The sequence below is a fragment of the Siphateles boraxobius genome, unplaced genomic scaffold (assembly GCF_051911475.1).
Source record: "Siphateles boraxobius isolate OS27281-9 unplaced genomic scaffold, OSU_SipBor_1 12, whole genome shotgun sequence".
Classification (NCBI taxonomy): domain Eukaryota; kingdom Metazoa; phylum Chordata; class Actinopteri; order Cypriniformes; family Leuciscidae; genus Siphateles; species Siphateles boraxobius.
Genome location: NW_027508722.1, coordinates 14,756,385 through 14,768,763, shown reverse-complemented (window position 1 = coordinate 14,768,763; position 12,379 = coordinate 14,756,385). Strand labels below are relative to the sequence as shown.

Below are 12,379 nucleotides of genomic sequence, written 5' to 3'. Positions count from 1 at the left end.
AGATTGTTTTTAACTGTCATTGGCATGAATAGTGAGACTAACATTCCAGCCAGAAGTCGTAGATTTTAGTTCTTGGTGAAGACAACTTGTGTGAAACATCTATAAGCAAATGCCCTTGCAAACGTTAAACTCAATGCATTCTGAGGGTTCTTTGCATAATTCATTTAAAAAAAAAAAAAATATATATATATATATATATATATATATATATATATATATATATATATATATATATATATTGTGTCTTTCCTTGTCGTATCATTTTCATTTCTTTCTTTCATTTCTTTACATCCACAAAATTATTTTTTAGAAAATATGATACTATACATCTAGTGAAATTTATATAAAACAAGTGGGGGGAAAATCCACTTGTATTCAAAACGGTAAACTTAGACTCAATATATTATACAATTTGCTTCCCGGGTGTTTAGTTTTAAACATCCAATAAAACGTTCTAGATGCATGTTCCTGGTCTTGTTTGCTAGTCTTTGTAATCATTAATAATAATAATAATATAAAATGACCAATTTTTATTATTATTTCAATTAAATGAATGTACTATAATTTAGTTTGATAATGTTTTTTTATTTGTTGTGGTGCTAAATTATATTTAGGCAGTAGTTGTAATACATTTATTCACTTTTTGAGCATAGACCTGAAAATTTAGCAAAGACCGTAACATTTTCCAACTTTAACTGTCATAAATCTTGAATGCTTTGGAACACAGACTTATAAGTTTGGTCTCTTTTTAAAGAAGAAACATGGCAGATTATTGTTTTAAAAAGTTTTAAAAAGTGAACAAGGTTTTGTTTATTGTATTAAAATGCACGAAAATACTATTTTCACATTTCTATGAAATATATATTTTCCAAAACAAGTTTTACTCTAAAACTGAGAGAAAGTCCTAAATCTAACCAAGTAGTGTTCCAAATTTGAGCTTGATATCTCAAAAAATTAGCTTTCAAAAAGATTTTGTTTGGGCGCAGCACCAAGCGTTTCCACTAGATTGAATTTGTTTCCCACTCAATTTCCAATGCGGTCATTTCCACAGTACAATTGTGAATATTTTTTCAGGACCATTTAACCTTTTCAAATCACTTTCATGATTTACCAAGTTTCCTACTGTACTGATGAAGTAAAAAAAAAAAATTCCAAAATTACGGAAGAGCATCAGAAGGTTAAGGTAACATGGGTCAAAACCAACACAAAACCAAGGCCTATTTTTTTCATTTATCTATAACATTTTGTTTGTGGTTGGGCCAGTGAAAATTGTCGCAGGGCAAGTAACATTTTTTTAATTTTGAATTTTGACAAAAAAAAATTTATGACAAACAAGATAAAAGTACTGATTAAGATTAGGATATACTTTTTATTTTATTTCAAAGGTCCTTTTACATAAGTTTATATCTCTAAGCAAATATTTACATACTAATGTTTCAAAGGAAGTTGTAAGCTGTATAGTATATAACTGGCAAAAACTCATAGGGACTTTTCTTTTCAAACCCCCGCACAAGCCAGAACAGTGGTGGAACTGAAAGTGGATCCGCAGTGAGTTTGACAGGGTTCAGCTGGCACATACACAGGCATTTTCCTCTCTCTGATAAGAGCATTCATGCTTCCTTTTCCACAGACACCAGAGCTTTCATGTATCAAAACACAGCATGTGGAAAAACAAGGAAAAACAAAATGACCGGGCACAGTTTGGTTACGTGAGATAAATAGAATGTTGTTGAGTATATGTCTATGCAAATACATCATAAAGCGAAAAAAGAGGAAACCAAGAGAGAAACATGTCTTTATGAACTCTGGATATACTACTATATGACTACACTGTATCCCACTTCTTCAACAGAACAACTACATCTGACCAGCACACGAACAACTGGATATCTGAAACGTATAATCAGGGGCTTCATTAATAATAAATATACTGCTGCTCAGCCCAAGAGCAAAACAGCCACAAACACAAGCCAGCTCATCCACATCTGGCCTGAGATAAATGACACCTTAACCACAGAGAACGAAGACAGCAAGGCACTCTGCCATACAGCGCTGTATGTGTGTGTGTGAGTGAGAGAGACGATCTGACAGCGGTCCCGTGGGAACAAAAGCACTTTTAGCAGGTTTTTTTTCACCGGAGACCCCCTGGCCCACCACAAAATCAATTTGGTTTCATCGGCCAAAGAGCACAGACACACACACGCACGCATACATCTGCACACTGATCCACCATCCAACATACTATCTTCTCATACACTCTTTCTCACATACACAGTCTTTCACTTTCCTCTGTCTCTCGCTTTCTTCATGTTCTCTAGTTCGGCCCCTCTCTCTCTCTCTCTCTCTCTCTCTCTCTCTCTCTCTCTCTCTCTCTTGTGGCTGAGGGTTGGGTATGAGGTTACAGTTGGGGGAGATATTTCCCATTTGGAATAAGTCGACATCTCTGTTTAATGAGATTAGGGCTGGATCTCCAAACTGAGGTTGTGCTGGGCCGGGCCAGGCCATGTGGGGGACACATGGCTCCGATCACCCCAGAACAGGTCACCTGACAGCAACGGTTACCATTATCCCAGCTGCATAGGCGCCAATGCCAGAGTAATAACAACAAAAAAGGAATTAAAAAAGATCTTGCACTAGAAGAAATCTTTGTGCTGTTATATCATAAAATATCTAAAAGCCATTCAAACTAAAGAGTCAGAATTGTGGAAAATATTAAGACTTCTTTTCAGAGAATATATCTTAAATTAAGTTTTTAAATATTTTTAAAAATGTAATCTTTTTTATTTTATTTTTTTATTACCAAACAGAGAAACAAAGAACAAAGTAAATGTATCATATATATATATATATATATATATATATATATATATATATATATATATATATGATCACAATAAGTAATTTAATAAGACTGTACATACAGTACACATGTTTGATAATTAGTATTTAATATATAATTGATATCATTAATAATAATTAATAATAATAATTTATATCTTGAATAATAATTAAATGAATAAATATTGTTATTTAATATGTCATAGCCTCAGTATGATACTAATCATATTTTTTACTGATGGAACACTAGATGTTGGCAGCTGTTCTTTTCATCACTTTAAAATTTCATCCATTTTTATATGTATACATATTTACATTCTTACGGATAATTTCATTATCCAGAATTCAAAGGCAGAATGACCCATGCTTAATTCTCCCTATATGATTGTTTTAGTGGCTCTTGAAAGCTTATAACAAATGGTTTCATGTGTCGGAGCAAAAGAGAGAGAAAAAAAGGAATTTATAATTCAATTACAATCAGGGCTGAGAGAGAGGCATGGAGGGGGGATGTGCCTGGAGTCCAGCCAGGGGACAGATACGACTGCACATTAAAGTAATATTATGCTCCCCCTGCCCGTTCCCATGGCAACAAACGAAAGGATTAAAAAAATGCACACGGCGATCAATCTCCAGTGGGACAGAGGGAAGGAGAGAGAGTTAAGTGCTCTTCGAACGCTCTTTCCACCATCAGAATCATCACTCATGCTTTGACATAGAGACACTCTCCCTCCTTTTCTGTCTTTTATCTTGTATTGTTTTTCTCTATTTATCTCAGCCTCCTCCTTTCTCGAAATGTCTGCGCTCCCCTTTTTCTCAGAGCAAAATAATTAACTCCCTCCTGAGTCCACTTCCAAATCCACAAATACCGGATTATTACATGCATAATTAGTGGATTTTAATCTAATTACCAAATCTGTCTTGCTGATCCTCTTTGCCACCGCTACGAAGCTCAAATAAAATATGAGAGCAGCCACATACTTAAAACGGGATCTACGGTAACTGTACAAATCCAGGCAGACGGATATAACCGTCCTGGAATAGTCCACAGTCATCATTTACTCATCCTTAAGCAGTTCCAAACCTGCATGCTTTTCTCACATGTGACAAAAAAGTAAAATTTAATTTGATTTGAATGTAGCCTACATAAACACAAATTAGCTGTTTGTGTCACGTTTCAGTATGTTTGAGTTTTGTTTTGTGATCTTGGTTTCCCCTGTGTTTGTGATTTTGGTTCAGTCCTGTTAGTTTTCCCGCTCTGTCTGATTAGTTATTCCCGTCACCTGTGTTCTGTTAATTATCATATTAGTCCCTGTTCATTTAAGCCTTGTGTTTTCCCTCAGTGTTTGTTGGTCGTCGTCGATGTAAGGTTGTGTGTTTTTGAAGTCCTGGAGTTTCCTTTGTTTCTATCTGTTCCTGTAAGTTTAGTTTGTAAATAAATCAACTATACTTCCGTTCCCGTGTCCTCGTCTTCGGCATCCTGCAACAACCCTGACAGAACGACCAACCTTATAAAACGAAGATGAGTCAACGTTTCGTGGGAACTCGGTTGGCTAGGTTTACGGGAACCCGTGGTGGTCGCATTATGGGATGTGATCGAGGTGAGTCCAGGCCTCTCTCTACACTCCAGTCTCTCCCGTACCCAGAGTTCCATCAACCGCTGGTGTCATCCAACACAAAGCCCTCACCAAGGTTCCCGTCAAACATTGAACCTTTCATCAGCCCACCAGCGCCTGAGCCCGTCGCCTGCCCACCAGCGCCTGAGCCCGTCGCCTGTACGCCTGAGCCAGTCGCCTGTCCGCCTGAGCCCATCGCCTGCCCGCCAGAGCCTGAGCCCGTCGCCTGCCCGAGAGAGCCTGAGCCCGTCGCCTGTCCGCCTGAGCCCGTCGCCAGCCCGCCAGAGCCTGAGCCCGTCGCCTGCCCGCCAGAGCCTGAGCCCGTCGCCTGCCCGCCAGAGCCTGAGCCCGTCGCCTGCCTGTTAGAGACTGAGCACACCGTACGTGAGTACATCCAAGAGGACACTGCGCTGATTTAAATGTCTGCAGCAATCCTGTATGTGTGGGCTACATGAACATCAGTTCTGGCCAATGAGTCCAGCCCCAAGCTCCCTGAAATGCTGGTTCGGTCCAGTTCCGAGTCCCATGATGTGCTGGTCCCGTCCAGTTCCGAGTCCCATGATGTGCTTGTCCAGTCCAGTTCCGAGTCCCATGATGTGCTGGTCCCGTCCAGTTCCGAGTCCCATGATGTGCTGGCCCCGTCCAGTTCCGAGTCCCATGATGTGCTGGCCCCGTCCAGTTCCGAGTCCCATGATGTGCTGGCCCCGTCCAGTTCCGAGTCCCATGATGTGCTGGCCCCGTCCAGTTCCGAGTCCCATGATGTGCTGGTCCCGTCCAGTCCTGATCCTGCGCCAGAGGCCGCTGATCGTGCACCAGAGCCCAGCCCGCTGATCCTGCGCCAGAGCCCGCTGATCGTGCGCCAGAGCCCGCTGATCGTGCGCCAGAGCCCGCTGATCGTGCGCCAGAGGCCGCTGATCGTGCGCCAGAGGCCGCTGATCGTGCGCCAGAGGCCGCTGATCGTGCGCCAGAGGCCGCTGATCGTGCGCCAGAGGCCGCTGATCGTGCGCCAGAGGCCGCTGATCGTGCGCCAGAGGCCGCTGATCGTGCGCCAGAGGCCGCTGATCGTGCGCCAGAGGCCGCTGATCGTGCGCCAGAGGCCGCTGATCGTGCGCCAGAGGCCGCTGATCGTGCGCCAGAGGCCGCTGATCGTGCGCCAGAGGCCGCTGATCGTGCGCCAGAGGCCGCTGATCGTGCGCCAGAGGCCGCTGATCGTGCGCCAGAGCCCGCTGATCGTGCGCCAGAGCCCGCTGATCGTGCGCCAGAGCCCGCTGATCCTGCGCCAGAGCCCTCTGGTCCCGCACCAGATGCACCAGAGCCCACTGATCCTGCGCCAGAGCCCACTGATCCTGCGCCAGAGCCCACTGATCCTGCGCCAGAGCCCACTGATCCTGCGCCAGTCCTGTCCAGCCCAGAGTTTCCTTTGCCGCTGGTCCTGCTTAGCTCAAAGCCCTCTTCACTGCTGGTCCTCCCCAGCCCAAGACCCCCTTTGCTGCCGGATCCCCCCTTTCCTGTCAATTTCCCCATTAAAATTTTGGGGGGGCGCCCACCCGAAGGGTCCTCACCGCCATGGCCGCCCGAAGGGTCCTCACCGCCATCGCTGCCCGAAGGGTCCTCACCGCCATCGCTGCCCGAAGGGTCCTCACCACCATGGCCGCCCGAAGGGTCCTCACCACCATGGCCGCCCGAGTGTCCCACAGCTCCGCCCTGGCCACGCCCGAGGGTCCCACAGCTCCGCCCTGGCCACGCCCGAGGGTCCCACAGCTCCGCCCTGGCCACGCCCGAGGGTCCCACAGCTCCGCCCTGGCCACGCCCACAGCCTGCTCCGCCCTGGCACCGCCCACAGCCTGCTCCGCCCTGGCCACGCCCACAGCCTGCTCCGCCTGGACCGTCCTGGAGTCCAGGATGCCCACCCTCCCACCCCTTTGGGTGTCATACAGCGCAAGGACGCGCCTTCAGGGAGGGGGGAGGTACTGTCACGTTACAGTATGTTTGAGTTTTGTTTTGTGATCTTGGTTTCCCCTGTGTTTGTGATTTTGGTTCAGTCCTGTTAGTTTTCCCGCTCTGTCTGATTAGTTATTCCCGTCACCTGTGTTCTGTTAATTATCATATTAGTCCCTGTTCATTTAAGCCTTGTGTTTTCCCTCAGTGTTTGTTGGTCGTCGTCGATGTAAGGTTGTGTGTTTTTGAAGTCCTGGAGTTTCCTTTGTTTCTGTCTGTTCCTGTAAGTTTAGTTTGTAAATAAATCAACTATACTTCCGTTCCCGTGTCCTCGTCTTCAGCATCCTGCAACAACCTTGACAGTTTGGATTATTTTCACCAAATAACTATTTAAATTAGTCTATTCAAAACATAAATAAAAGTTTCAGACGACTTGGAATATATTAAATAAATCATATAAACTACATTTATCATGATACTTCTATAGGCCTGTTTCCATCTTGATTGATCAGATCGGTTCTGCACACTTTAAAAACCCTTACCATTAATTGTTATGGTAAAAGACTAAAAATGCTGCAGCAAACTGTAAGCTTTATGTTTCAGCTTGTTAAATGAATGCTTCTTGCATTATTTTAGTGATGGTGTGTATGACACTGCAGTCTCTATATATTAGCATTTCCCTCAGCTTGTGTGAAAGGGACTTTTGTTGAACTTTGTTCATGTTGCTTTCTCTGTTTTTAAGGCCCTGTTTACACCTGGTATTAAGATGCGTTTTGGTTGATTGGATCACGATTGGATCACAAGTGGATGACGCTAAATACAGGTTCTGTCAGGACCACTATCGTCAAAGACGATTGACAATTAGCATACAGTTTGGATTGGCGGTATGGTTGTGTTGTGGGCGAGAACTCCCCGCGCATCCATGCAGCCTAGCATGGATAAGAGCAGGGAGAGCAGCAATAACCCCTCTTAGGATAAAAAGAACAGAACCACCATAAATGTAATGCAGATATCATTAATGTCACTATTTTAATGTACAACATAATCCAAGAAATTAGTCTGATTCAAGGGGAATCAGAATGCCAAATCCTGACTGGATGAGAGGTGGAGCTGGGGATGGAGTCCAAGAAATCAGGACATGTTTCGAAAGTGGACGAAAGAGATTAAAATACCCGGTGTAAACAGGAATGTCTCCCTCGCCTACTTGTGATCCGATCGTCCAAAACGCATCTTAACACCAGGTGTAAACAGGGCTAAAGGAAGTCGTCAGTATCATAGTTATGTATATGTAGATGCCACAATCGACCACTCCAGACAGGTCAACGTGTCCGACATCTTGGAGCGGTCAACATTTCAGATGCTGTAGTCACTCACAATAAAAGTCAATGAGCTTTTCCAAGATGCCACAACACTGCGCAGTCTCTGATTGTAAAAACCGCTGAGATTTAAATTCCCAAAGAAATGGGATAACCCTTCGCAGCTGAGAGTGTGCTGGTTTGTTTTTATATGTATTAAAGGAATAGTTCACTTCAAAATAAAAATTCTGTCATAATTTACTCGCCCTCAAGTTGTTTCAAATGATTTCTTTCTTCTTCTGAACATAAAGGAAGATATTTTGAAGAATGTCTAACAGTGATAAACTAAATTCTACAAAAATAATAAAAAATAATAAAAGTCAATTGCAGATATAGATATTTTTAAATATGTATGACTAAGGTTGCAGACGTACTGTCAACTTGCTCTCGGTGTTTACGGACCGGCTTTGACTGTTCTAATATGGCGGATGACTTACGCATGGCGTCCCATTTAAATAGCGGCTAATGAGCCATCTATGTACAGTATCTGTGGTCAGTATATTATTTTAAACAATTTTAGCTATTTCGTATTACCACTATATCAATTAGTGAGATATGTTTTTTTACAGTAAATCTTTAGTTTTGTACATTCCTGTAGCTACTAGAGAACTTTAAATCAGTTTGTCTTGTCATCTGGACAAATTGATGAAATGTGTAAAAAAACAAATATTCCTTTTCTTTCAATTCCTAGGCTTTCTCCACCAGTCTGTTTCTTTCTCTTTTTCTCATTCTCTCTGTCTCATTGAGCTCTGACTGACTGCTTTGTTACTGATGAGATCACCACCATGCCGAACTAGTGCTAACAAGCAGCAGAGGCACAAGTGTATGTTCAGGGCATCAAGATATACATCGGACAAACTGGCATACATTGTAGTAAAAGAGAGAAAGACGCGCCTGTGTGTGTGTGTGTGTGTGTGTGTGTGTGTGTGTGTGTGTGTGTGTGTGTGTGTGTGTGTGTGTGTGTGTGTGTGTGTGTGTGTGTGTGTGTGTGTGTGTGTGTGTGTGTGTGTGTGTGTGTGTGTGTGTGTGTGTGTGTGTGTGTGTGTGTGTGTGTGTGTGGCTGCGTGTATATGAGCAACAGAAAGAAATTAGTTTTCTTATGCTCATACGTGCTTGTGTTGTGTATCTTCTACGGCTGACTAGTTCCGTAACAATAAGAAGATAGAAACAGAAGATAGAAAAAAATCACAAATCAAATTACACAGGCCAGGCAAACAAGAAAATATGCAAGTATGTGTGTGTGTTGATGACTGACTCACCAGCTTTGCTTCTGAGTGCATGGATGGAACATGAGGGGAGGAGCACGAGCTGTTGTGGGCGGGGCCTTGCATGCCCATCATGTTGGAGCCCATAGACATTTGCCTCTCCATCTGTACCCAGAAACGTGAATATAATACTTTAGATCCAAACACATCAAAGCATGTTGAATAAAAAATTACATTTTCAAAAACAAAGCAATTTGACAGCAAGCTACAATGTAAGTGTGTATCTTTTACATTACTTTGGGGACAAAATTACTGAAAAACATTACTACAGTTACAATGTAATAAAAGTAGCTGCATGCTTTAAATTTTTAAGTACAATCAACTTGGATTTTTAAGTCATTTCAACTTAAATTACATTAAACTGAATTAAAAATGAGTTGAATCTTGTATAATATATAAAAGTTAAAAATTGCTTAACTTATTTTGATGAGCAAAAACATATGCTGTCATAACTTATTGATTATATGATTTTTTTACAGAGTTCAATCTTAGTCCTTCTGGTTAAATCACTAAATCTTCTCTTGGAAACATCATGGAGAAATTTGGTTTATAATCATTCATGTTTTAGTCTAAAAACACAAAACATACTAGTTTTTATAATGCAATAATTTTAAGGAAGTATTTATTATTAAATATTGTTAATACATTAATTTGTATTTATGTATACATTTTTGTTTGGTTTAGAATAATTTTGTCAATATGTAATAGTAAAAAAGTAAAAGTAGCGTTGACCTTCATCAAAGAGTAAAGTGGGTTAAAATATGTTAATATACATGTTCTTAATTCCAGTAACACTAAAGTTATAAATTAACATTTATTTATAATCTAAACAGTTGATATTAGTATTATTTAAATATTTATTATTTCCTTTTTATATATTTATAAGTTATTTTAGGTTTAAGGTCACACTTTAGTATTTAAAAAAGCTTTATATGTAAAAGTCCATGGCCGAAACATCACATTTAGCTAGCTACGATATATTTATGTGCATGTGGTTTAATGTGTGTATCTATACATATATTCCGCAACTCTGTGGGAAAAGCAGCAGTCAAAGAAAACCTAAGAGAGGAACCTGAATACTGCAGAAGTGTGAAGCCTATAATAGGACTATTAACAAGACCACAAACTCAACCAAAGCTCAGTTCTGTGAGCATTACAGAATATCTTAATTCAGAAAGTCTCAATTAAATGCGACTAAAAGGCTGAAATGGAGGTTTTAGATGTTTGCACTCATACAAAGAGTGCGCTGGTGATTTACGTTTAAGGTGAGGCAAACTGTAAAATGGTACTTTCAGCGTGTGTGTGTGTGTGTGTGTGTGTGTGTGTGTGTGTGTGTGTGTGTGTGTGTGTGTGTGTGTGTGTGTGTGTGTGTGTGTGTGTGTGTGTGTGTGTGTGAGACTGGGGGTCCTGTTACTAAAACCCAAGACCTCCAAGATCTCCCTCCGACCCCCCCTTTCCAACCCCCTGATGACCTATTACAGGGTGAAAGCACAGCAGTCCGCAGTAATTATTGGAGGAATATTTGGTTTAAAAATATCACCCCACCCTGCACCCCTTTCTGAGGATGTCAATCGAGAGAGGAAAAAAACGTCCAGCTTTAATTTAATCAACTCTGTGCTTTTACCTCTATAGCCAGCATGGACTGGCTTATGTTACAATGAGAACATGTGTTGTGTCATTAGAACCCTGATATGGGCGGCTCGCACACACATACACACACACACCCACACCCACACACACACACACACACACACACACACACACACACACACACACACACACACACACACACACACACACACACACACACACACACACACACACTCCTTCCTCAGCCTGCAGTCAGGTTCCTATTGACATTTCTGAAATATAATTAAAACAGATAGAGCTTTGGTAGAAGATTACACTTCTGCTGATGGGTTTCCTGATAAAACAGCCACTGATTTGGGCCACGGCACTGGAAAAGGCATTAATTTAAAGCAGACTGCTGAGAAAAGCATGAGAATGGTGCATGAAAGATTGGTTTGCGTGCGTATTAAGGCATTTCGGTTGTCGGAGGCATCAGGAAACCACGACTGGGAAGTGCAAATGCATTGTGTGTGTTTGTGGCTGTATTTATGATCTCACAGGCATCAGAACAGCAGACGATCCTTGCATAGTGGGGTCAGGCAGTGTGCCCGGCATGGAGGCCGGCAGTGGCTGTCGCTGTCTGTTCCTCAGGTGCAGCAACGAGGAAAGGGAACCAGGCACTGGCCTAAAAAACAGAGAACCAGAAGAGAAAGAAAAATTAAGGAAAAGGGAGATTGACCTGTTTCCTCGAATGAAACTTCTGAGGAAACTGACGTCACAAACACTAACATTTGCAGTTATTTGGAATTGGTATCATACGGTCAGTAAATTCAGTTCTCGTTGCGGTTTGTCACAGTTCCTAAGAATTTCCAGTGGCTCATTCTGTCTTACTTAAATGCATAGTTCATCGAGATCTGAAAATTCTGTAGTATTTAGCCTACTCATCCTCATGTTGTTCCATGAGGCTTTTTTTATTATGAGATACTAAGGAGATATTTAGCCGAATGTCCAAATTGCGTTTTTCCATATATGCCATGTGTAACATTTATATAATTCATTTATAAAAAGTATCTATGATGAAGATTATTCTGAACATCTAGTTTAAAAAACATGACTGTGCCAAGTTTTTTTAAATAGGCCTGTGGCGAACAGATGCTGTGATCCTGTGAGCACACCGGTCTCGCATCTCTCACGGAGGAGCGGAAGCATAAAGGAGGAGCGACGACGTTGATGATCGAGAGAGGTTTTTTTTACATTCAAATAAACTTTATTAAAATAAAACAAACCAAACGAAAATACCGCCAGCAGCCCCTCGCGGACGACTGCTGGCTTACCTAAAATAAACATAACGGCCAGCAGCCCCTCGCGGACGACTGCTGGCTTACCTAAAATAAACATAACGGCCAGCAGCCCCTCGCGGACGACTGCTGGCTAAAATAAAACACAAATACAAAAAACAAAACTCAACTAAAATACAGGCCTGTTCCTCTCTCGATCATCAACGTCGTCGCTCCTCCTTTATGCTTCTGCTCCTCCGTGAGAGATGCGAGACCGGTGTGCTTCACAGGTGTTGCTCATTATCAATCGCACTACCGGCCTCGCGCCGTTCTCTCACGTCCCTCGGCCGTCCTGTTCGCCACAAGGCCCTACTGTAAAAAATTATATGATCAAAAAGTTATGACAACATATGTTTTTACATTTCTTTAACTCGTCAAAATAAGTTAACTTTTTTATGTTATACAAGATTTAACTCCTTTTGTAAGTCAGTTTAATGTGATTTAAGTTGAAATGACTTAAATAT

At 41.9% G+C, this 12,379-nt stretch overlaps 1 protein-coding gene across 2 annotated transcripts in view; it reads right to left on the bottom strand.

The window, feature by feature from the left end:
• The window catches only part of creb5b (cAMP responsive element binding protein 5b), a 79,947-nt gene that overhangs the window by 27,618 nt on the left and 39,950 nt on the right, over positions 1–12,379 (bottom strand). For both annotated transcript variants that reach the window (XM_077209209.1, XM_077209210.1), the window contains exons 6-7: positions 11,137–11,263; positions 9,004–9,114 (exon numbers count right to left, since the gene is read on the bottom strand). In XM_077209209.1, coding sequence (XP_077065324.1) covers positions 9,004–9,114; positions 11,137–11,263 — 238 coding nt within the window. The remainder of the gene's footprint in view (positions 1–9,003; positions 9,115–11,136; positions 11,264–12,379) is intronic.